Genomic DNA, 25,407 nt, shown 5'->3' on the forward strand with positions numbered 1-25,407 from the left:
TGGGGTTCGACTTCAACCGGACAAGCTACAGCCACGAAGGGAAAGCTTCACTGAAAGCCGCGGTGTAAGAGGAACGAAAATCTCCGATGTCCAGGCAGAACGATGTTGGCAGGCGGAAACTATAGCGCGACGGTTTCCGGTGTATGGCAGCGGGGAGAAGGTGAGTCTACGTGTGTAGTGAAAGAGAGGGGGTAATGTTTGTTGTTACAGCTGGTTGGGATTCTTGCTTGGGTTTCTCAGCTCACCCAGAGCCCAAGAGATAGCTGACAGGGTCACAGGCGTTCGAGGGGATGCCTCAGTGAAAATGGGCATGGTGAGATTATATAACCTTCAGAATAAAGTTCGAAGCCGGCTTCATGTTCTGTTTTGGCGACCGAGGGTATTTATTTTCCGTTATGCTGGGGACGGGGCAGCCCCTTGGGGATGGAAGTTACAGCAGTGCTGCACGTGACCAGGCCACAGCTGCTGTGACCATTTTTTGTCCAAAAGACGCTCACTCCCATTTGCTGACCGGTGCAAACTTGCGTTCTTAATATTTTTCATTTATTTGCTCACGAGAATTGATCATGTTCTTGAAGATTGGCAATTAAGCTAAGGAAGCAATTGAGTTAAGTATCACTGCATTGCAATAGCTTCAGTAAGCAGTCTTATTAAATTCTAGGTTTACTTTTTCTATCTTAGCATTCGCAAAACAGCAGCTTAACAGCAGCTAATGTTGTATATTAGGCTTTAAGACAAAAGTTGCTTTACATTTTTACTTGAGACGATTAAATAAAAACAGATAACTTCTAAATTCAATCCCAAGTTTCAAAAGTAATTATGTTGTTTTCACTGACCCTTTCTTCTTATCCCTCCTCTCGCCACACTCCCACTCCAACTTATCATTTTAGTCTTTATTTTCAAACAAGAGAAAATCTGCAGATGCTGGAGATCCAAGCAACACACGCAGAATGCTGGAGGAACTTCCTTAGACGCTGCCTGGCCTGCTGGGTTCCTCCAGCATTTTGTGTGTGTTTCCAGTATTTATTTTGTTGGGATTTTTATTTTCTTACCTCAAAAATTAACTTTGGAGTTACTTGAATCACAACATGGGCAATTTTAAATTTGATTTTGTATGAAGCTTAACGTCACAATTGGTTCACTGAACATTCTTCAGCTCTTTTCAGCTATCACTTTTGGAATAAAAAATTAAATGTCTACTTGGGAATGTGGACATAGTTTGTCTTAACATTTTTTAATATATGAACACAATGTCCCATTTATCATATGGTGAACTCATTAATACAGGAGTTATGCAATTATTTATGACATGACCTCAGTCCCATGGGAGGAAATGTGAACTGCAGATAACACATGGCCTGTTTGTTCCCAGATTCATTTTTCCTGGATAGGAATTTACAGTTGCATAATTGTGAATGATCAGATTTTGTAGGAAAGCCAATATCATCAGATTTGACAAGGCTACGGATTGGGTATTTAATAGCTTTGAAATTTATCTTGCGAGGATGAAAGAGCCATTTCCAGCAGTTTGAACTGCCAGTTAGTAACTGTTGTTTGGAAAATTAAAATCCGGCAGATGCTTGTAATCTACAGTTTAAAAAATAGGAAATGCTCATCAGGTAAAACAGCATATGTGGAATTAGAAACTGGCTTAACATTTTGGCTCAAAGACCTTAAGCTCTGGAAGAACTGAAGGCAATGATTTGTTTCTCTAGTTATTTGATCTGAGTGTTTACCGGGTTTTTGTGTTTTTTAATAGATGTTTGGATGCTGCACAAAATTGAACAAATGATATCAATTTAATATATGTGAAGTACAAGTGGTACAGCATATTGCTACTAATGGGAAGTGGATTATGTGTGGATTGATGGTAGCACTGATGGTCAGACTAGGTTTGGCTTTGATTCTATTCAGCTGATGTTAAGTACCATTTTGGCAGGTTTTACTGCATTTTCATCAAATGTGTGGTCAGTACATGTTGCAGTATGCTGTTTTGAAATCCAGTCTACTCTCTGCATCTGTCAGAGTAAGCTTTATATGCCATAACAATTGATCTTTGCAGAATGGTTCCAAAGTGCAAGGTCACCACTTGGCTGCTCAAGCGTTAACCAACTGTATGTAAGAGCAATCCAGTCATCCCACTCTATCCTCCCCCCACAGTTCTGTAAACTCTTTTCCCTGGATAAATATATATCGGATACTTACCCAGCTTCAAACCATAATTACTTTGTTTAACCACAATCACATTACCTTTGACTCTTTTGTTGAACATATTCATTCTCTACCCCTGTATTGTAACGCCTCATTATTCTACTTGAAGTCTATTGTATTCCTTTTCAGATTACACTATGCTCTTTTTTTATTGTCACCTGCAGATTTGGTATTTATTTTCTTCACACAACTTTTAAGGCATTAATGTGGTGACCTATGGAGGTCTCCAATACTTAGCTCAAATTTGACAAACAACATTTCACAGCCACTGTTTCCTATTTCAAAGCCAATATTCAATCAAAACTGCTACAGCACCTTTTATTCTGTAGTTTTTGCTCTTGGTGATTGGTCTTTCATGTGATGCCTTTTGGAAATTCATACATGTTGCATCAACTGTGCTTCCCTCCTTGACCTTGTTATCTGTAAAAACATCAATTTAGTAATGATTTACTTTTAACAAATCTATGCTTTCTTCAATCAAACCACAGATATTCAGGTGTTTATGAAAGTTATCCCTGATTGTTTCTAGAACTTGCCTTTCCGCTGAGTTTAAGCTTGTTGGTTTGTAATTACAATATTAATCTGTACATCTGTTTTTGAAGAAGGGTGTAACATTTGCTGTTTTCTAATCCTCCGGTACTACCTCTGAACCTATGGATGTTTGAGAAAAAGTGTTCAGAGCTTTGTAGTTCCTTTCAGATGGCTTTTCCCGGATTTGCTCTTTATCAGTTTTTATCCACCTGGAGTTTCAATATCATAGACTTTTAGGAGGTTTCTTCAGCATTAAGTACGTCAGCCATGCCCTATGCCATCTTAAGTAAATTTATTTTATTTTGATCAGTTCCATTTCTCTTTTTGCAGCTCTCTTCTAATCTGTATGTCTATAGAATATTTTTGGATTCCTTTATATCCATTCGTATTGTGAAAAAAATGTATAAAGTTTTTCTTTTAACGTTTCCTTTATCTTTTGCTGTTTGAAATTCAGTGGAGCCATGTGATTATTTATTGAACAAACTCTCTATCGTCCCATCAAACAAAGGTGATGTGGCCAAAGTACTGAATTATTTTTCTTGTTCTTTGCTTTCAGGTTTTTAACAGAGATCATTGCAGATTTGGCTCTGTCAGCACTGAAATCTATACTGGAATTGATTATCATCTCCCTACTTATGCAATGCTCTTTTGAGCAAGGGTTGCTGCTTAAAGTGTCTTGAATGTGATGTTTGAAATTCAAGATGCCCCTCAACATGGAAATAATACCGGTTTCACATTTTTCAAAAGCTATCAGTATCTGTATAGTTGTACAATATTACTAGATGAACTAACTTATTGATGAGGACTGACCACTGCGTAATCATATTATCTTGATTAGTTCGGCAAGGCTGAAGGAATTGATAATTGCAGCTGCTACAATACCAGAACTACTTGGTTTTTCCATGGACAAAATGGCAAGAGTGACCACTGCCCTGAGTGGCACGGCCTTCACGGGGCGAACAATGTTCTGCCATCTTGATGCACCTGCAAATGCTATTAGTGTTTGTAGAGATGCTGCCCAGGTGGTGGTGGCTGGCCGCAACATTTTCAAAATCTATTCCCTCGAGGAGGAACAATTTGTGGAGAAGGCCAATCTTCGAGTTGGGCGCAAGCTCTCTCTGAACTTCAGTTGTGCGGATGTGGTGTGGCATCAGATAGATGAGAGCTTGCTGGCGACAGCTGCCACAAATGGAGCTGTGGTCACGTGGAATCTGGGCAAGCAATCTCGCAACAAACAAGACCAACTTTTCAATGAGCACAAACGCACAGTTAACAAGGTGTGCTTCCATCCCAACGAGGTCCACATGCTGTTGAGTGGCTCCCAAGATGGCTACATGAAGTGCTTCGATCTCAGAAAAAGGGAATCCGTGAGCACTTTCTCTGGTAAAGAATATATTCTAATGAAGTCGATGGAACTAGATCATTTGCTGATTTATTTTATAAGCACTAACATTTTTAAAATATAATTTCTTATGTTTCATTATTTTTGTAAATTAACTTTCCTTGTCTTTAAATGAGCTGTAGATGGAATAGCAGAAAAAAATGCCTTTCATGCCCTCATTGACCCAAAATGCTGTAGAGGTAATGCTTCTGAACTGCAGTCATTCATTTGTTTGTTTATATATAGGAATTGTGATTTTTAAAAAGTACTGACCATGTTATTTATATTAGCATTAATGAATTGGTAATACTGTGGTGCTTATATCTAGCCAAGTGATTGGATTGAATCTCGGCTCTTAAATGAGGCAGTGCTTCAAGGCTTCTGGCACTTATTGCTACTTCCAATTTGTCAAACATGTTGTTCAAGGAGATTCATACTTAACAGATTGTTTGCAGAAGATCTGATCCAGTTCTTTATCACACTCCAGTAAAGGATCAGTCTCCTTTCCACCTTTTGCAGAGGAGGACTACAATAATTGTGGAATAATATGGTTTTAGTGAAATAAGACTGATTTTAAAACTGTGTTAAAATTGTACAAAATGGTGCTAAATTCCAGTTGTGTGCATATCTTGACCCATGAATTATTTTTGGTCTTTTTCTTTTTAAGTACAAAACCAAATTTATCAAACTGGCTTGCTTTTGTCATATTAAAGTGAGTATAACTTAACAAATATAACTTCCTTTAGGGAAAATTGCTCCAAAATTTGACGGGAAAATCATTCAGATGCGTATAGTTCACCCATGCATCTAACAGTAGACAATCTTGCTTGCTTTACTCTCTAGTTTGTGATTCTTCTGAATTCTAGAATTGCTGCTAATTTTGCATGATGGATGACATTCCATGAAACATGGATTTTTATGTACTTTGGTCTTTGACTTGGCTCAAAGTCATTGGGTTTAAATATATGTATTCTGCCATGTATTATTGGATGTTAATGTTGAGCCTATTCTGCTGACTTTGAGAATGGAACTTTTATCTTTTCTAGGTCAGTCTGAAAGTGTCCGTGATGTCCAGTTCAGTGTCAGAGACTATTTCACATTTGCTGCTTCGTTTGAAAATGGCAACGTTCAGCTCTGGGACATAAGGCGACCGGATAGATATGAGCGCATGTTTACAGCACATAATGGGCCTGTTTTTTGCTGTGATTGGCACCCAGATGATAAGTGAGTAGAGTGCTACTTGAAATGATTGGTGTTTGTGTTTAGAATCTTATTAAGACATACTTGTGAAAGTCTTGATGCGAATTGCTGCTTTTCTGAGTTTCCTTTTGCATTCATTGTTGAACTTTAACAAAACCAATCTTTCTGAAGTTGAAGGATGACTATAGAATATCTACAAATCTCCTATTGAACATCATTCAAATTTCCAAGAAATAAACCTTGTTAAATGTCTCCCTATCTGTATTGTAACTGGGCTGAATAATTCCTATGAAACTATTTTAAGCTTCTTACATTTTCTGTCATAGCACTTTAAAATTTCTCTCCATTTATCTCTTGCTCCTTCTTAATTTTGTGCAATGATGTGTAAGAGGCAGCTAGATCTGGCTCTTGGTGGAGCTGCAGTATTGAAGAGGCTTACTAATGGTTGCACAGATGGTTTTTGTACTTTATTCTTTATTTTTCTAATTGGAAGTTGCCCAATCTGGATTCCCCTCCTATCAATTCAAAGGTTTACAATCAGAGCTCAACAGATGGAGAACCACAGGGAGGTGGAAAGATTCATTGATATCTTCTGTACTTGGGATGTTTTAAAGAAAAGTAAGAAGTCTAATTTGAGATGAGGGTTTTCCTGTTGTGAGCAGCTAAAGAAGTTGGGTCAGTGTTCCTTCACATGTACAGAAGTGATGGGTCATCATATTGAAATATTACCAAACATCTGACATCCCTGCACTTCCCAAATTCTGATTTACCCCATTTCCATTCTCGTTGGTTTGTCATTAGTGGCTGTGCTTTAACTGATTTGGGTTTAACCTCTAAAATTCTCCACCTAAGCCTTGGCACCTCAGTTCAGATGATCTCTTTTAACTTATTTCTTTAACTTGCCCTTTTAACCAACATTACTATTATCGCATGGTTTGGTGTTAACTTTTGTTTGATAAACTTTTGTACATAATATAACATTTTGTTATACTGAGGATGCTTTTCTGAAATGCAACAACCGCTTCTATTAATATAGCACCCTTGATGTAACAATATGTCCCAGGCACTTAAAGGAAAAATAATTTGTTTAATGATTAGTTATGCCCCCTTGTATCAGTTTTTTTGCTAAACAAATAGCTAATATGAGGGGGCGAGGGTGCATAATTTTAAGGTAAATGGAGGAAAGTATGTCAGAGGTAAGCTGCTTTTTTTTGTAAGTGTGTGGAATGCCTTGCCAGGCGTGGTGCAGGCACATTTGGGGTATTTTAGAGACTCTTAAATGGGCATGTGAATGAAAGAAAAATGGAGGAGGGAAGGGTTAGATTGATTTTAGAGTAGGTTATAAGGTCAGCATACCATCATGGGCCAAGGGGCCTAAACTGTGCTGTGCTGTTTTAACTTGCGTGTTTTTTGGTTTTAAAACCTGGGACCTGGTTGTGTGATATCGATGTTTCTAAGGACTGTCTTAAGGGAATTTTTGGTCATTTGACAACTGTAGGCATGGCTACCAAAAGAATTAAATTTGGGATCGATCAAGAGAACCAGAATTATAAGAAGGTTGATGGTAGCAGATACTAGGCTGGAGTTAAGAAATGAGAGAGCGTAACGAATAACTGTTTGTGGATGTCAGAAGTGAAGTATTAAATGTGCCAAGAAGTCATTTCAAGTGATTCTCTGTGGATAAAGACAATTTAATGAGGTGAATGCAGTCCTTTCCAACTACATGATGGTGAGGAAGCACTGGTGATGTGCTTGAGCTGCTGACACATTGAGAAGGTTAAGGTCAGATAGATTATCTGACCTTATATTATTAGATAGATTATCTAATTTCACAATTTGATATTGTTTCATTAATGACTTGGATGAGACCAGTTCCAATACTGTGGTAGGGAAAGTATAATTGAAATGCCTTAAACAAAAATTGACTATGATCTTTGGAGGGTTAGTGTACATTTAAGTTCTTGGAGATGGACAGAAGTTTGGAAAAGGGGAAAGGTGCATTCTTAACAGTGTAGAGGATTATTTTGAGAAAAGAGATGATAACAAATTTGAAGAAGAGAACTGTATCTAAGGGGAAAATTGCTTAAGAATGTTAGCAAATATTGAAGCCAGGAAGGACAATTATATGGTTAGCTGTATAATGGGAACAAGGCTGAGGAAGTAGTTCTCTTGAACAAAAATGAACTTGGATAGGGCATAAAGAGAAATAAGAAAAATATGTGATTTGGGACTAATCAGGGCACCTTTGGAATGTGGATGGGATGGGGATGCAGCAAAGGAAACTGAGGAGATGATCTATATCTTCAAAGGGCTTATTGGTTTTGTAGAGTTTGACTAAATAGAAAAAAGAGGTGCTTCACTAATAGGAAAACTCTGCATTTAACCCAAACTCTGCTGGCTTCCCCAGTACACATGCCTTTAAAGTGATCCTGTAACATCTACCAGATGTACGAGTATTGCAGTATTTCAACATTAAACTGTACATATCCCATTTTAATTTTTTTTGTGGAGTTAAACAAGCTGTAGACAAGTCTTAACAATCATCATAAGTAAATAATAAAATGCAGTTATTTCCAGACTGGGAAATGGCAATAAATGTTGGCTTTGCAGGTGACACAATGTCCTATAAATTTACTTTAAAAAAAATATATATTTTAATGTTCTTTTTGCAGAGGATGGTTAGCTACAGGAGGACGGGATAAAATGGTGAAAGTGTGGGACATGACCGCAAACAGGGCCAAGGAGATCTACTGTGTGCAGACTATCGCATCAGTTGCTCGTGTGAAATGGCGACCAGAAATGAAGTACCATCTAGCAACCTGCTCCATGATGGTAGATCACAACATCTACGTTTGGGACATTCGCCGCCCATACATTCCATTTGCAATGTTTGAAGAGCACAAGGATGTTACTACAGGAATTATGTGGCGTCATAATCATGACCCTTACTACTTACTTTCTGGATCAAAAGACAGTACACTGTACCAGCACATGTTCAAAGATGCCAGCCGGCCTGTTGATCGTGCTAATCCAGAGGGATTGTGCTATGGGTTATTTGGAGATCTGGCTTTTGCAGGGAAAGACAACATGTTCACTACTGATTCAAATCGGAAAACCTATAGTGGTGATAGGCGATATCCCATTTTTTTCTTCAAGAAGCCTGATTTATCGGAGCAATTCGCAAATGTATCCAGTGCTCTTAATGTGTTTGAAACTGAACAGGGCAGCAGCCCCATGTACTGGTTTGTCAACATGGCACAACAGTATCTTCTAACTGGCCGCTCACTGGCTGAGCTCTGCGATCATAATGCAAAAATTGCTAAAGAATGCTATCGTTATCAGGTACTGTTTACTTGGATCAAAGGTGGATATGTTTCTTCATTGTTAATGTTTCCTGAGGTGGAATTACCACAGGGCTTCTTCTGTTCCTGCGTTGTATCTACAGAAACAGAGACGAAGTGGTATAAACCTCCTGGAAAGCACATGTTACACTTGAGGCAAGAGTGAGGGCAGCCATGAATTACACACAAGCAATGAATTCATGGGAGCTTTAGTGGGGTTACTGCTGTCAACAGATAACAGCAACCCAGAGTGAATTGGATTGTGAGAATGTTTGATTGAGTTAAGTGTGTTATAAATGATACATAAAGTCTACAGTTTGCTGGAAATTGAAGGTCCCTGACTCCAGGTATGATTGAGATCTCAAGCATTGACACCATTTCAAAAGAAAATACATATTTTAATGTAATGATACAGAGTGGAATAGGCCCTTCCAGCCCTTCGAGCTGTGCTATCCTTTAACCTCCAACAAACGCAATTTGACCTACGGGACTATTTCAATACAAATGTAAAGCATCTTCTTGTTCTTCCCCACACCAATCCCCCAACAGCTGGTACTTTGAAAGTAGTAAATAACGGAGCCATGAAAAGTAGGCTTGCATTTACTTAGTGCCTTCCACATTCCTTCCAAGGTATTCCCAAGCACTATCTTAAAGTATTCTCTTAGTGTGTCTGAGGTAGAATCCTATGAATGGGATCTAAGTTATTTTATCAAGTCATCTTAAAATCTGGGTTAAAAAATTCAAATTAATGTTAGTAAATTTGTGGATACTTTCCCCCTCATTTATTTTGGTCTGATTTAAAAAAAAAAAAAAAAAAATTCACGATGACTGTAAACACTCTTTTGAGTACCATGAGAACAGATTGAAGTGAAATAACTCTGTCATTTCATGGTCAGGTCTTGCCCACCATTGCCAATCAGTTACTTTGGAAATTTAATTTTCGCCTCCTCTGTCTAGGTGGCCCAGACGTGGACGATGCTAGGGATTGTGTATTCCAATCCAGGTGCCATTTCGTCTGTAAATTTGAATCAAAGTATTGGCAAGAGTGGAGGATTACCTCTGATTAACAGGTGGGAAGAGTAGAGGCAATGTAGTTGTTTGGCGGGTGGGAGAGGGAATAATGCTTTTAATGTGTAGTTCTTTAAGATCAAAATTATTCTCAGCACGGTTGGCCTCATTTCATAATTAGTTGGTTCTATTTAGTCCAATATTGAATGTATAAATATCTTGCTGTAACTATGATTTTTTTGTTTTAATGGATTATATTCTAATTCAAGATCCTCATGTCGATTTAACTCTTAGCTGCTTAATTTTCAGATCAGTCTTGTTTTTTCCTACTCTAATATATTGAATAATCTCATAGATTCATGTTTTATTTCCCTCCACAGTTTTAAGGAGATCTCTGCACCCCTTGGCAATGAAACCAGAGGAAAGTCTGAAAATCGACAGGAGGTTAATCACATCGATTCCTCAAACCCATTGATTTCTGCAAATGAAGGTATGTGCAATTAGATTCCAGTTAATCCAATTACTTGTTACTAGGGCATTGTAACATGTATTACTTGGATCTATTCACGCTGTAGGTTTGGTATAATAATCATACAAGTCAGAAGTATGAGTAGATCACTTGATCCATCAAACGTGCCCTCTGCAATTCCATATGAAACGGGCTAATCTAGCCAGGCCACAATCTGTTTCTGTTCCAGATCCTCATAGCCCTCAATTTTCCAATCTTTCAAACATTTACCTCTCCATTGTTTAAATACCTAACTCTGGCATAAAGAATTCCAGAAATGCATTGCCCTTCGTGAAATTAAATTTCTGCACGTCTCAATTTTATTTGATGGTCCCTTATCTTGAAACCATGCTTTGTCATTCTAGACTTTCCTACCAGTTAAACATTCTCTACATCTCTTCTGTCAGGCTCTCTTATTTTCTATGTTTCAAAAAGTTCATCTCAGATGCTTCTAAATCCTAACGAATATAGATCCAGTTTAATAGGATAATCCTCTCATCACAGAATTAGCCTGATGAATTTCGTATGGTCTGGTTCCAGTGTTACTATCTCCTTTCTCTTGTAAAGGGACCACAACTGTACAGAGTACCTTGGATATTGCTTTGCCAACCCTCTAAACTGCCCTATTTTTAAATCGCAATATGCTACTTGCTGCTACTGCTGACTAACTTTTTATGATTCGACAGTTTTATCAAATGTGATTTCCCTTTCATAAATCGGTTTTGCCCGGCCAGTTATGGTAAATTGTCCTGTGATTAGGCTTGGCTTAAATCAGGAGATTGTTGGACAGCACAGCTCGAAGGGCCTATTCTGTGCTGTATGTATATAAATAAATAAATATGAAAAGGAAACTTTTCTCCAGCTGCTACTCTTCATAATTTTGTACTGATATTACTGCTATAACTCTGGACTATCATGATGCTCAGTTTGATTTCTCTGCTGCTGGTTATGATTTCTGTTAGTGATGGATTAAATACTTTCTATGAGCAAAGATTCTTTTACCCTTTTGGTATATAATCCAATTGAGATATTCCTTCTGCTATGCCACAGAAAATGAGGAAACGGAAGGTAGTGATGTGCCTGCAGATTACCTGTTTGGAGATGTGGAAGGAGATGAAGATGACCTTTATATGGTCGATCATGAAAATGCTCCCGGTGAGTCATTCGTCACAAAAATTATCAAGCAGAGTTGCCATTGTTTTGCGTTAATTTGTTAGTCAGAAGAGATCTCTTGGTGTAAATAAAAGATCTGCCAATAAGCAACTATTATTTATAAATAGTTGTTATATTGATTTCCTGATAGCTCTAACATTTTCTTTAATAAGTGGCAATTACAATGAGCTGTTTAACAAGTTGGTTGATGCTGAAGAATAGATGGAACAACCAATGGTTATATCAAGAGATGTTATCATACAAGCAAGTCTGTGTGGCTGATTTTTTTTTAGCAGTTTAGCCAGTGCAATTATAGCAGTTTGTCTTAGTAACATTGGACTTGTGTATATTACAACTTGGAAGTACTCTCCGGTCCCTTCTTGTAATTATTGATAAGTTTAAATTACTATCCATATATAAAAGTGCTATTCTTTAATAAGATCTTGGTTGTTTTTAACAGCAAAGCCAACATTTCCTTACATGCTTACATGTCTTTATCTGTCAGCAGAGGAACATGAATATATTTTGCCTCAGGAAGCATTCCTACTGCGTCATGAAATTATAGATAACCATCCTGTTCCAGACCCACTTCAGGATAAAGTGGAATCTCCACACGTCAGTGGAAATGAAGCAGAGACTGTTTGCCTGAGTCCAATTGAATCCTTTTCCCTTATGTCAATCTCACAGCCACTTTATGATGCGTATCTACCTGCTGATTACTTTAATTCCCTTGTTAAAGATATGCTGCATTACTATGCAGAAGAGGGAGATGTGCAGATGGCTGTATCAGTCCTCATTGTACTTGGTGACCGTATACGGAAAGAAATTGATGAGCAGACTCAGGTAAGATTTAGTTGCAGAATGTGGGGAGAAAGTTCCCTTTAAAAATGGGCAGGGTTTGTGAGCAAAACTATGACAGCCATGAGATTCTGTTTCACTTTATGTAGTATTGAAAACTTGATTTGTGTTGTTTCTTTCTTTGCAAATTGATTCACTTCTATCGTGCACCAAGCTGTCCTAATTTTACTATGAAATACCAGCTCATGGTGCTCTATGATATGAAATTCGTCTTTATGAAGAAAATCAAAATTTACAATAGCTTTGAATAGTTCAGTTCTTTGCTCTCTTCATCCACATTATCATCTATAAAATTTGATGCTGCTTTATTTGTACTGTTTTCCAGCTGATAGTGAAAACTAAAATTTTGTTAATGCTTGAATAGCAGGTTGTCTGTGTTAATGGTTAACTATATTAGATTAGTTTTTAAACCACTTAACCTTTATATTGTGTGGTATTGCTAGAGTTGTTATTACAAGATATTCAGTAACCTGGAATTGTGTGTTATAAGCCATGTTTCTGTTAAACATAATTCATGCCAGCATTGATGTGGAGGATGTTAATGAATTACAAATAACACATCTGCCTTGCACTGTTCATTTCAGTAACTTGTACATTGTACCAGTCTCCCCAACTGGTTTGTTCTTGCAATGTGCTACACTTGATTTGTCACCCTATTCAATATTACACCATATCAACCTCTAGGTTTTTCTGGTTTTAATCCTATATGTGCATGCTAGCTCTTTCCCTCTCCTCTGTATACAAGCAGTTTAGTAGAGGATAATGTGCTTGTCCGAGTCCTTTAAATAATAACTTGTTAGAGCGCTAATAATGTTGACATGCTTTGGGTATAATTTTGACCTCCTCCAATAGAGTTTTTCTGTCCTTTAGAACCTGGGCCATCTGCTATACTCCTGTCTCTTTACCACTCCTGATGTTCCATTCAATCAAGAGGCAAAGCAGATTATTCTCATCTTTCCTTTTATATGCTCACTTCTCACTACTGTCATTTGGATCTACTGCAGTTACTTCTATTACAGACTTGTTTACCAATTTATATCAGTAGCTGAAAGAAGGGGGTGTGAATACTATGTTGCTAAAAGCCCTAACTCGGTCTTCAGTTTTGAGTCAGTTGCGCTTCCCAAATAGAAGGCTTTATCAGAGGGTGTACAATTTTCAAACCTTGTCACTTTCATCATTTACTTTTCCCTCGCTTATTCACACCTGAGAATTCACACCTATCTTGAGGCTTAACTATAGCTTTGGAGCATGAATAATCTCAAAATTTGCTTGTTCTATCCAAGTGTTACCATTCTGCTTCCCCCTCTGCTGGATTTGATCTACAACATGCTGGCTTCATGATTTTTGCTTCAAGTGAGACAACTCATCATCTTTCTGTTGACAGCATCAGCTCTGACATTTTTTGTTCATTTTTCTTATGCACCATCACTTGTCCATTGACAGATTACAGCCTCATTGACCCCATGTAGCTCTTTCCCTTTACTCTCTCCTCAGTTTTTGTTCCATATTGTTGGTTCTCTCCAAGTTATTATTGTTTATTGTCTGCTCTTTTGAGTTTGAGTCTGAACTACTTTATGTAAAATGCATTAACTAAACTGCTCTGATAAAACTGACCATAGCACTGTATGTTTAGATTTTATTGTTTATTTCCAGGAACACTGGTACACATCATACATTGATCTGCTACAGCGCTTCAAACTATGGAACATCTCAAATGAGGTGATCAAGCTGAGTACATGCAGCTCCATCAATTGTCTAAACCAGGCGTCAACCACTCTTCACATCAACTGCACCAACTGCAAACGACCAATGAGCAGCAAGGGCTGGATCTGTGATAGGTGGGCTATGTCTAATCACTTGCTAACAGAGAAGCAGAACCTGAGTGTGCAACCTGCTGATAATACTAATCATTAAAGTGTGCTGGGACAAGCTTACAATTTAACCACTACATAAACACACAAAATCCAAAGCATAAAATACTGGAGGAACTCAGCAGGTCAGACAGCATCAATGGAGATGAATATACACTCAATGTTTTGGAAAAGTCTTGGTTCATAACATCAATTGTTTATTCCTTTTCATAGATGTCGCCTGACATTGACTTCCTGTAAAAGTTCATTACTGCATTTTTTAAATTAAAAAAATTCTTTGCCCAAAACTGACAAAAATATCTTTAGCACTAGTTGAAGTTATTTTGCAATTTCATCAATTTTTGGTATAATACAAAGTTGTGAAGGCACTTTATAAATGCATGTGTATTTAACATATTCAAATCACCTAACATTAAGGCAACTTTTGAGTTTCACTGAGAAATCAGTCAAGATTTTTAAAGCAGAAAATTAATAATTTTGAGGTGGTTTAGGATGGAAACATTAGAGCAAAAATGTCAAATCAAGCCATGCCAACTTGGGAAGTGGTGGAAGTAGCAAGTTTTCCATTCCTAGAGACTTTTATGATTTGTTGTGATCATACAATCACTTGTTTGTTTATTTACATCTAATATAGTGAATTTCATGAGCATAAATACCATCTTTTAAAAAAGATGAATGAAGCTGTAACTCTCCTTCCATTTTTGGTAGTTGGAAAAAGATGGTATTTAAAATGTAACTGGTCTTGAATCTATGTTGGCGCAGAACGACAACAATGGGCACTGCTTTCTCTACTAGATCTGAAGTGCATATATCACTGATAGTGCTGTAGCAAGCTGTTCTAGTGTAAGGACTAGTTACATCATCACATTCTTGATCTTGGTATCAGTCATGTCCTAATGCCTGAATAGGTAGATTTTTCTATTATAATATTTATATTTTTTATCCTAAACAATATGACCATGAATTATGTGTGAAGGTTTACTGTTTGTAATAATTACAACAAATGCCTTTAGTGGTGCATCTCATGAATTCAGATATGATGCTATTGTTTTGTCCTGAGTGGAGATGATGTAGTACTTTTTATTTAATTATTGCCTTTCTCAAATTGGAGTCAGTTAAACATTCTCTGCACAACCACTCTATCAAGGGCATTTGATATTTGATAAGGTTCTTTGAGATCCCCCTCCCCCCCATTCTTCTAAACTTCAGTGAGTACAGGCTCTGAGTCATCCGATGCTCCTAAACTTTTCATTCCTGGAATCATTCTCCTATTAATTATTATTGAAGAAAAATTTGCAGTAAACAGATTAGCCTTAATTGTGTCAATTATATTGTTTCCCAGAATGCCATCTGTCCCTTGCCATGTTTTTGATGGTACAAAGGGAAAATATATCTGTGGATACTTTGAGCACTATATGCACTCAATAATATTGTAATAATGTTATGTGTGCTCTCATTTTTTTTAGATGCCACCAGTGTGCTAGCATGTGTGCTGTTTGCCATCAGGTTGTGAGAGGATTGTTTGTCTGGTGCCAAGGATGTAGCCATGGTGGACACTTGCAGCACATCATGAACTGGTTGAGGACTAGTCCATATTGCCCAGCTGGGTGCGGCCATCTGTGTGAATATACCTGAGAAGGCAGAGCTCAAAATCTCAACTCAACATTCAGCAAGCAACAGATGATTTTGTAATCTGTGGTTCTCAATAAATGGGACCACTGTTGAAAGTGTTTTAAATGTATATCACATTTTCCAAAAAAAAAAGATAAAATGAAAATTAATTAATACGTTCACTACAGAAAATAACAGCTAAGTTCCTAGCAGAAAATTTGAGGTTTTGTTATTTTCTTATTTTCTCTAGTTTTGTATGTTGATGTGATATGGCCATGCACCTGTCACAAGGAGCTACCATGAATATACCTTAATCATAAGGCAGTAGTCGCTAGCAAAAACAGGTAATTAAAGGCAAAATGCACAGTTGGCTCACTTTCTCAATTAAGTAATGAATTATCTCCTACAGACTCCAAGTCACAAGCTCTGCTATTACGATGCTAATGAAAGCAGCTGGTACAGATTGGAATGTAAGTGGGTGTTATGTCATAGGACTAACCTCATATCCAATTGGTTTGATATTTTTGAGCCTTGAATTTAATTACATGTATAGTGATCAGGCAGAACACAGATGAAATAGTTTCAATCATATAATAAAGCCCATCAATGACATTTAAGTATTTTGCTTGACCTTGTTTGGAGAGTCAACATTCACATCTTTAAAAAAAAATACAATTTTATTACCAGTTAAAAAGGATGTTGACTACCTTTTGTGTAGTATTATAGCTTGTATACAAGCTACTATTAAGTCTAAGTGGATGTCAGGTTTTGGACTTTTTATTAAAGGGGATTAGAATTGGGAAATTTAGGAACTCTCCAATTTAGCACTAGAGATAAATGTAGGCCATGGTGGATCATGTGATAAGCATCTGGCCATTCTGTATGTAGTTTTTCAAACGGTGTAAAATGTTTATTTTATTTACCAATATAGTGTGTATATTTTAAATATTCTGTGTTTGCTCAAACTTGGGCAGAATGCTCATGTAGCATCATAAAAATCAGGCATGTAACAAACATAGTTATAAAGCTCCTACCTGCTGACAGTAAGTTTCAGGAATATATCATTCCCCATTGGTTGGAGTATCAACAGTGATTCAACATTTTACTTCAACCAAAGAGCTGATAATCTGAAGTGGGGCATTATAAATTCAACCCTATTGTGCCTACCCCCAAATGAGACAGTTGCAATACATCTCATTGCTGCCACATTTTAGAAAATGCAATAAAATTGGAATAGCCAGCCTGTGGTAGAATAAAGTGGAACTTAAAAGAACCAATTATGCAGCATGGTCTTCTGTTCAATTGCATAGGCATCTATTTGATTGAGTGGCTTTCTTGAATATGAAAATTTCTTTATGAAGTTTTCTTGAATATATTCAATCAAATGTTATTGCGTCAGGTTACATTCTACATAAGTAGGGTCTTCTACTATGTTGGAATTGTAAAGAAATATTTAAGTTTTGCAGTCCAGATAACTTGTATTTGTTATCTGGAGGAGTGTGATGCTGTAGAAGAGATTGAAGGTTCATTAAAAGGTGAAAATAGTCTTCCTTGTATTAAAACATTATCTCAAGACCAGAATATTTTGAAATCTATTTATATAAAGTTTTATTTTACATTCTGGATTCTGAATCCTTTCTGAAGTAACTGCTGTAAAAAAACTGCATAAAGTACAGTAAATAAAAGTGCCAGTGGTCAATACGTGTTTATCTCCTACCTACAACAAATCTCTGGACAGTTTCATATTAAAGTCTACCTCTGACCAAGGTTTTGATCATCTTGCTTCATTTTTGGTTTGCTTTTCCAATTTGAATTCCTGACTCTCTCTCCCCCCCCCCCCCCCCCCAAGTCCCTTGAGTACATGGATTGGGAGGGGTATGGAGGGCTTATAGTCAAGGTCAATGGGTCTCAAGATCTGTTTCTGTGCTGCACAGTGCTCTATGCCTGTTTTGCCTTTAGTGAGTTATAGATACAAATCTTTACACACCTGTAAGTTGTATTATTGGGTTGTGCAGAATAAGTACATTTGGAATTTCAACTGGGATTTTGTTTCAGTAGTGGCAGTATAGAATAAGGGCCATAGCGGGTGTAGGAGTGGTGAATTATGTATGTCACGTTACTGGATGATCATGTACTGCTCTGGATATTCATATGCAGAATGTAATGGGTGACTGATTTGGTATCTTTATCAAAGCATCTGTATGGTATTCTGCTCTTACTGGGTTTGGGCTGATAAAGTCAATGGCAACAATCATGTTGGCCTCAATATTGTCAGTGCTAATTTACTATTTTATAAGTATACAGAGGATAACTTTAAGCCCCTACCAGTTGGGTCATAGCTACCTTCAGGAACTTAAGTGTTAAACTAGCTAATGATTTGAAAGATGACAATTCCTGTATCTTCATAATCTGCACTAGAAGAGGTAGCCACGGAAATACCTGATACATTGGTTGCCATTTAGCAGTTGTAACTGCACTATTTAGAAAATGAAATGGGGAGCTACAGATTGAATTACCCAACATTAGAGCCATGATAAAGGATGCAGTAACAGAGGATTTGGAAAAAAATCAGTGTAATAAAACACCACCAACATTGATTTAGGAAAAGGAAATAGTGTGTTTATTGTAGTAAAATGTGAAATTATTCAATATGAGGGGAAAGTTTTATTTAAATAGTAATACAATGGGAAAAGTTTGGGTATTTAGATGCTCTTGTGCCCATCAATGGAAGTAAATGTGCAGGAGCAGATGGTAGTGAAGACAAATGATGCCTTGGGTCTTTATTGAGAGGTTTTGAATTGAGGACCAAGGATGCTTTACCACAACTACACAGGGCCTTGAAGTGAGCACACCTGGAGAACTGTGTGAAGATTGTCTTTAAAATAAAGGATTGTACAGCAGGTCCTCATGTTATGGTAGGCTCCATCCCTGACAGGCTTAATAATCTGAACTCTTCTCATCAGAAAGGAACAAAAACTCAGTGAGGTCACAGAAACATCTGTGTTGGGCTGCCTGTGGTTATGGGAAGAACAGCTGCCAGTGAGCGAGTTGGCTCAGCTCCACCTGGCTGATTATTGCATTTGCATATATTGTAGGGAGGCAGGGGGAAGAGAAGGCGTATAGGAATACTGTTTACACAAAATATTCTGCAGATGCTGGGGTGAAAGCAACATGCTGGAGGAACTCAGCAGGTCGGGCAGCATCCGTGGAAAATACCCTTTCCGATCCAGCAGGAGACTTGCTCCTCAGCAATCAGCATAATTCCAGGCTCTCCATTAGTGGGGTATTTGTAACCTGGCAAGAACCCCTGCTTGCCATTAAGTGAGTGCAACAAAGATTCACCTGATTTAACTTGCATAAGGAGAGATTGGAGCAATTAAGCCTGTTTAGAAGAATGAGAGATCTCATTGAAACATACAAAATGCTGGCAGGACTCGATAGGTTTCCTTATGGTGGTAGAGGGGGAGAAGGCAGGAATTCTGGAACCCGAGTTACAGTCTCAAAATACAGGATAAGACATTTACAGGAGATAAGTTTCTAAACCAAGGGATTTGGTGAGAGAGTGAGAATATGATTTTGAGATTAAGGATCAGCTGTCAGAATGGCAGAGGAGGGTTAGAGAGCTAAATTACCTATCCTATGCATGCTCCTATTTTTGCTTCTATTCCTCTTAAAGGGATTAAATTAGATCCATCTTATGGTTTGAGTGATGAGGAAGAGCACATGGAACTCTAGTTTTGAAGTAGGCACATTAAAATAGTAAAATTTTCCATAATCCACAGTTAACACTGGCTTTTTCAGCGGTGCTAGTACTAATGCTTCAGAGAAAACAAACCTAAAAAAAAGCCTCACAAAATAAAGTTGACATTTACTGTGATCACCATGGAACAGGAAATACCAATGTTAAAAAGGGTTCTGAACCTTGATCTCACCACCCTGTAAACTGTGATTCCCCTACTTCCACTCTATGGTTTTAGACTCCAAATCATTAAATTCCATCATTTACCAGTCTGGCTTCTGACAAAGTCTATACAACTAGATCTAAATGTCTGAAATGTACCTTCTTCCCAAATGGAAAATCAGCAGTCATTATCACAGATGCTGTATTTAAAACGTGTTTATCAGCAAGAATTAAAAAAAAACAGCTCTACAGGTTAAACAAAGAACTCAACATGAAAGTTTAACAGCTTCTTTGCATATTAAATAACCACAAAACTCAAATCATACAGAATAAATAGTCAAAAATAATTTACACATTTGGTACAAAGGTCAGGGAAAAGGATTTTGAACTGTTTAAAAAGTTTTCACATCTCAAAAGGGGATGAAAACCTTTACAACTGATATGGCTTTTTATCGAAACAATGCTATGAACATTTCTCTTTTGCTTCTGTACAACATTTACATCTTAAAAGCCATTCAGAACCTGCTCCAAAGCCAAAGCAGAACCATTTATTGTAGTGCATCAATTAGAAATTTCATGGAGACCCTCCCCATCAGCAATTTTTCAAAACCCCTTTAAAACCCTTTGTTATTCTGAATTTCTAGAGTCTATTGTTTTAACAATGGGCTCCAATAAACATCTAAATCACCATTATTGTACAAGATTGCACTGATTTAGAGCGACTGAGCCCATAATGTAAGAATTATGTATTTACATAACACAACTGTGAATGTACATTAGGTCAGCACTAATGCAATGATGATGTTGATATAATTTTGTCATGTTTAGTAATTCTTTTTAGTCAATTACATAAATTAAGTCTTAAAATATTCCCAAGAAAGACTTCAAAATTGTTACTAATCATTATGTTCTTTTTAGGTTTTTATAAAAATGTAATTTAAAACTGATGGGAAGTTTCTCTAACATAGCAACGGCCACAAAGTGAACAAAAAAAAAGGTGTCAAGATTCAAAGCTTCAGTCATAATGATCAAAATGGGCCCCATGTTCCTCAGACCAAAGGATGAGGATTGTGAAGTTACAAATACGCCTGGTCCTAGCTGCATACATCTGTTCTTATGAATATAAATAATACTGCTTGGTGTACAATATAAAGAATTCAACCATAGTTGGTTGTATTTTTAAACAGCTCAGTGTCAGTAAATTTCAGCTAATGTTCACACATAACTGACCATTGCCCAGAACAGCATCCAAACTTAATGGACTTTCAGAGGAAGAATGTTGCCATATTGTGAAGATTTGCCAATCTGCTTTCAGTTGTGATGATCAATGTTATAATTCATTATAGGTTCTCGCATTCACAAAACACATGTAGCAAATCAAGTGTGATAACCAAACTTCAGCTGATAGCAATTTAACAAACTATGGAATCATTGATGAGTTAGCAAAACTGCCTAACTGTTATATTTTGCACAAATAACACACCAGCTTTAAATTCAATTTTATAAATATATATTTACCTTCCAGTGCAAGATTAAAACTATTAAAAAAGCAGTTAATAAATTAAGTACTACTGAATGCAAAATGAAGAGTTGCTTGTAAAAAAAAATGTAAAACTGTTTTGTTCCAAATCAATTTGCAATAGAAACGCACTTAGAAACACTCACACATTCACACAAATACAAACCGATGCAAAAGTTGGAAAGGTTTGTAAAGTAAAACCAGTAGCTAAAATAAACCATCTGGCATTGTGGGGTCTTTCTTCCCAGTGGGTGGGGAAACTCAGTCTTTTCAAATTTTGGAAATGTTCTCAGCTGTCAGTCTGCCCATTTGACAAATGTATACACTTACACAATCACGTGGAAGAGTTGTTCCACATTTGGTTTCTTGGTCTTTAGTTATGAACCTTCATCAAAAAGAAACATAAACATAGCTATCCATGCATCTTAGCATTTATAAATGTCAGGATTGCATTATAAGATGGAATTATTGCCACAGTAACAGTGGCACACTATATAACTTTAACTATAGAAAACTTAGGGTGCAAATTACAGTGCATTCACTAGATTAAAACTGACCTGGGACATGCTACTTACTGCATGGCCTAACTGAATGCTAATCACATTAGACTTCTGAGAGTTAGACTCTATATTGATCTGTTCCAAGATTTCATACCAGCTGATTAGGATTGTATAAAGGCACTGCATGGTTGTGCAATGGGAAATTCTAAGAGCATTAATGATATATTCACATTTGGCCCTACCGGGTTAGATGACAGACGGAAGTCAGATTAAGCAGGACATTAAATCTCCCTTCTTTGATTGTTTGCATTTAATATGATAAACCAAATTTGCCAGAAATGCAAGGACAATAAGTCATTCACCTTTTAATGATCTGAAGATTTTTTCATTGGGTGAATTAATATATTGGGAAAATTGAAGTGATTATTTCGCTACAACAATTCACTGCTGAATGTATCTTTTCACCTGAAAAATTCAACAGCTAACAGTGAAGAAAGAAACCTATGGTTTTGTAATCTTGGAACTTTCGTCCAGTCATTAGAGGAAATTAGTGAAAAGGGAAAAATGGAACTTGTATCTTATCACACAGCTGCAGAAAAGACGGATAGTTAGATGTCAATGAAATCTAAAATAGAAATTATTAATATCAGAAAAACTGTAGAGATCTCTGTCTGGGACTGCTCTACAAAAAGTACCGAAGCTTTGAATTCTGACAAACATTTCATTCTGCATTCAGAACATTCCTGATATGAGGCTAGAGTCCAGAGGAACAAACGGAGACATCTGTGTTCAGATTTAATTGTAAAGTTAATCTAATTTTGTTCCATTTTAAAAAAATATTCTTAGTAGCTTCTTCCTATTTAACTGATGCAGAGAATAAATTTAAGAATTGTACAAACCACGTAAACATTATAACACACCCAGTGGACAGTTTCTATTCCCTGCCTCCACACACTGCTAGGGACCAGCAATACATGCATAATCATTCAGAACATTAAGTCAATACAAAAAGGTAAAAGTGAGAAAGATTGACCATAAAAAAATCCAATAATGGAGGTGAGGCATGGGGTCCTAATTACCAGCTTATTTGACATGAATGAGACAGTTTCTGCATATTTGCTGGAATATTTTGGAAAGCAAAACACTAGAAAGCTACCCAAGGGAAATATCCCTCAAACCCAAGAGAACTACTGCCACCTCTTTACCTCATGACAAACCTAGTGTACCAAACTAAAAATGCAACATTACTTCTTTACTTAACAAACGTACAAAATGGAACCTGTTTACTTCCAAGTATAGTTGCAATTTTACAAAAAATAACTTTTAACATTGTGTTTCAGATACATTAAACAAATCCCTGCAACAATGCAACAGGCATTTACCAAAACTCGAATTACCAATGTTTTGTTGATGAATAGACTACTTTTGTTCTAAATGAGAGAAGAATATGTTTAGATGAGTTGCAGTAGATTATCTGGAGTTTTTGTATATTAGAAAAGAATATAGAACAGGCAAGTGTTATAGACTGTAGATAACTTAGGTCACAGCTTTCCAGAATCCTCAAATCAATTTGCTTGTCTGTTTCCAGAACTTTATACTTGGCTTACATTATTAATATTACACACAATTGAGTTTGAATAACTTTAGACCACAATTACTGCATTGCAACAATATACCAGCTTTGCAACTTTTCCTCCTGGTGTTGGGAAGCCTAGAGTTATAATGATCTAGCTTATAGCCAAATTTGAAATTATACAAGATTGGGAGATAATCCTTCCACAATAATATCTTAGATGTAGCTTATATTAAAAAAAAGTACAGTTCTTCTAGAGCTCTGTGTGATAGATAAAATTAACAATGCACATATCTATCTTATTTACATAGTTGACTATATGGGGAAAAAAGTCTCAAGTGTGTGCGTTCTATGTTAAACTGTAAAACACTTCAAAATCTTGCCTGCTACTAAATTCGAATTTGACTGCAGTCAGTCTGCATAGTGTTCCAACCTAAACACGTGCTTGAGTGAAGAGTTTAAGTCCTTGGGTAATATTCTGGCAGAAAGATAGGAAAGAGACAGTAAAGTAAAACAATAATTTGTAAAATTCAAAGGTACCACACTGGATTCCTTGGGTGCAAAAAAAAACACATAAGCAGCACAAGATGACTCAAAGGTAAACTGCACAATACTAAACACACAAGATCCATCACGCAGAATTCTTTCATATCAACAAAAACATGGTACCATAACTCCAATCTGAAGCATAGTTACTGGATGCAATTTAAAATGCAATAAAAGTGTGTCTTCAGGACTAAAGAAATGTATCTAACTAATTGAAAATGAGTCACGGTGTACTTAAAACAGTGCAGGAACAAATTTAGAAGGTGCATCTAGAATCTTGATGCTGTATGAGACTATTGCAGAACCCTCTACTCAGTGGCAAGCTTTGGGTCCAATACTGACAGTCACTTGCCTGGTACTCATCAAGCTCGTTCATAAGCTTACCTCCATTAAGAGTACACAAGATGGAAAACCGGGAGAGGAAGGGAAGATCAGGATTAGAGAAAAAAAAATAGACCAGAAAGACAGAACCAGAATTTCAAAAGAAATCGTAGCATGAACTGAAGAGGCCTATCAAGGTCATAACCATTGGTGGCTCTGTTCAAGATGAAAAAAAAATACAATCAACTATTTATTAAAACACATGTGCAGCAAAAATAAATTAATTTCCCTTTTGAAGTGGCCCTCAGGGACTTGCTTGCTACTGCTTGTTTATTCAATTCACATGGGCACAAACCCATGCACTTTGTAAACATATTTTAAATCAACACCGTGTATTTCACTCAGTATTCTCAGGGAAACCCACCAGTCTATCTGATAGGTGTTTAAAAGTATTATGTGGCAAAAGGGACCATGCTGAATACAAGCTACTACCTGTTTAATGACTTCCTTGCATCACAATGTGCCCCACGTAAACAGCATTACCACTATAACTATGATAGCCATGTGCTATAGCATGCTTTCAGGCAGAATACAGTCACTAGGGCTTTCCTGATATAGTTAGTTTGGTTTTAATGGAAAGCAAAGTGGGTGTGTTATATGGTACAAAAGGTTTGCATAATTCATTCTGAACATACCATATCACTCTAGGAAGAGCCTGGTACAAACCACAATAACATCAGCTTTGTTTCCATGCCCAATTCAAGCATATGATCAATCTGCATATCAGTTTCAGACATTAGAAAAACATTCACCCTAGCGTTCAGTCCCATCGCAGGATCCTTTTGGCTTCTTGCAGCTTTATTCTATGTCAATGACTGCCAAGTAAATATTATCATGAACCTAATACTGAATTATGGGCAGTACTGTCAAGTGTATTGCACATTTTTCAAACCTCTCAGTGTCATTTACAAATGGTTTCTCCAGTAGTCAATACCCAAACTGGGCAGCTTAATTGGCAAGGTGCTGAAGAATGGGGGCACTCTAAATGAGTCCCTTGTTCAGTTTATGACCTTATTGTGAAAGATCACCAATTGGAGGGCCACTGTCCAAAAGCATCTCCTTCCTCGAAGTCTCAGCTCCTGAGAGCTCTTGAGCAAGATCGTTAAAGCGGGCAATATAATCCACACTGCTTTCGTTCATCATACACACCAGCTGAGAATCCACCTATATAACAAAAACAGCCAGATTGAAATTAAATACAGCAAGAATGCTGACTGGAAAATGTGTACTTCTCCTCTTAATATATTTTAGCCAAGTTGTTTACTCCTCATGAGCATCTTCTGCTAACTACCAGAATATTCCTGACATACCAGCA

The 25,407-nt window shown here is 37.0% G+C and overlaps 2 protein-coding genes across 7 annotated transcripts in view; one reads left to right on the forward strand and one right to left on the reverse strand.

The window, feature by feature from the left end:
- Positions 1 to 29: 29 nt before the first annotated feature.
- On the forward strand, positions 30 to 17,438 carry wdr24 (WD repeat domain 24). Of its 4 annotated transcripts, none has more exons than XM_059979233.1 (10): positions 30 to 160; positions 3,299 to 4,125; positions 5,170 to 5,347; positions 7,996 to 8,665; positions 9,622 to 9,734; positions 10,053 to 10,162; positions 11,231 to 11,335; positions 11,838 to 12,175; positions 13,844 to 14,028; positions 15,528 to 17,438. In XM_059979233.1, exons 2-10 carry the CDS (start codon positions 3,645 to 3,647, stop codon positions 15,694 to 15,696), a joined length of 2,349 nt encoding a protein of 782 aa, XP_059835216.1. In that variant the 5' UTR covers positions 30 to 160; positions 3,299 to 3,644; the 3' UTR covers positions 15,697 to 17,438. The 4 variants fall into 4 exon arrangements, with proteins under 4 accessions (XP_059835216.1, XP_059835218.1, XP_059835219.1 ...); XM_059979235.1 differs by having other exon boundaries at positions 11,841 to 12,175; XM_059979236.1 differs by having other exon boundaries at positions 12,072 to 12,175.
- A 2,335-nt stretch (positions 17,439 to 19,773) lies between these two features.
- cramp1 (cramped chromatin regulator homolog 1) overlaps positions 19,774 to 25,407 on the reverse strand; it is a 90,648-nt gene continuing 85,014 nt past the window's right edge. For all 3 annotated transcript variants that reach the window (XM_059979230.1, XM_059979232.1, XM_059979229.1), the window contains exon 20: positions 19,774 to 25,256. In XM_059979230.1, the coding sequence (XP_059835213.1) occupies positions 25,104 to 25,256 (153 nt within the window). In that variant the 3' untranslated portion in view covers positions 19,774 to 25,103. The remainder of the gene's footprint in view (positions 25,257 to 25,407) is intronic.

This window comes from Hypanus sabinus, chromosome 9 (assembly GCF_030144855.1).
Source record: "Hypanus sabinus isolate sHypSab1 chromosome 9, sHypSab1.hap1, whole genome shotgun sequence".
In the NCBI taxonomy this organism is placed as follows: Eukaryota; Metazoa; Chordata; class Chondrichthyes; order Myliobatiformes; family Dasyatidae; genus Hypanus; species Hypanus sabinus.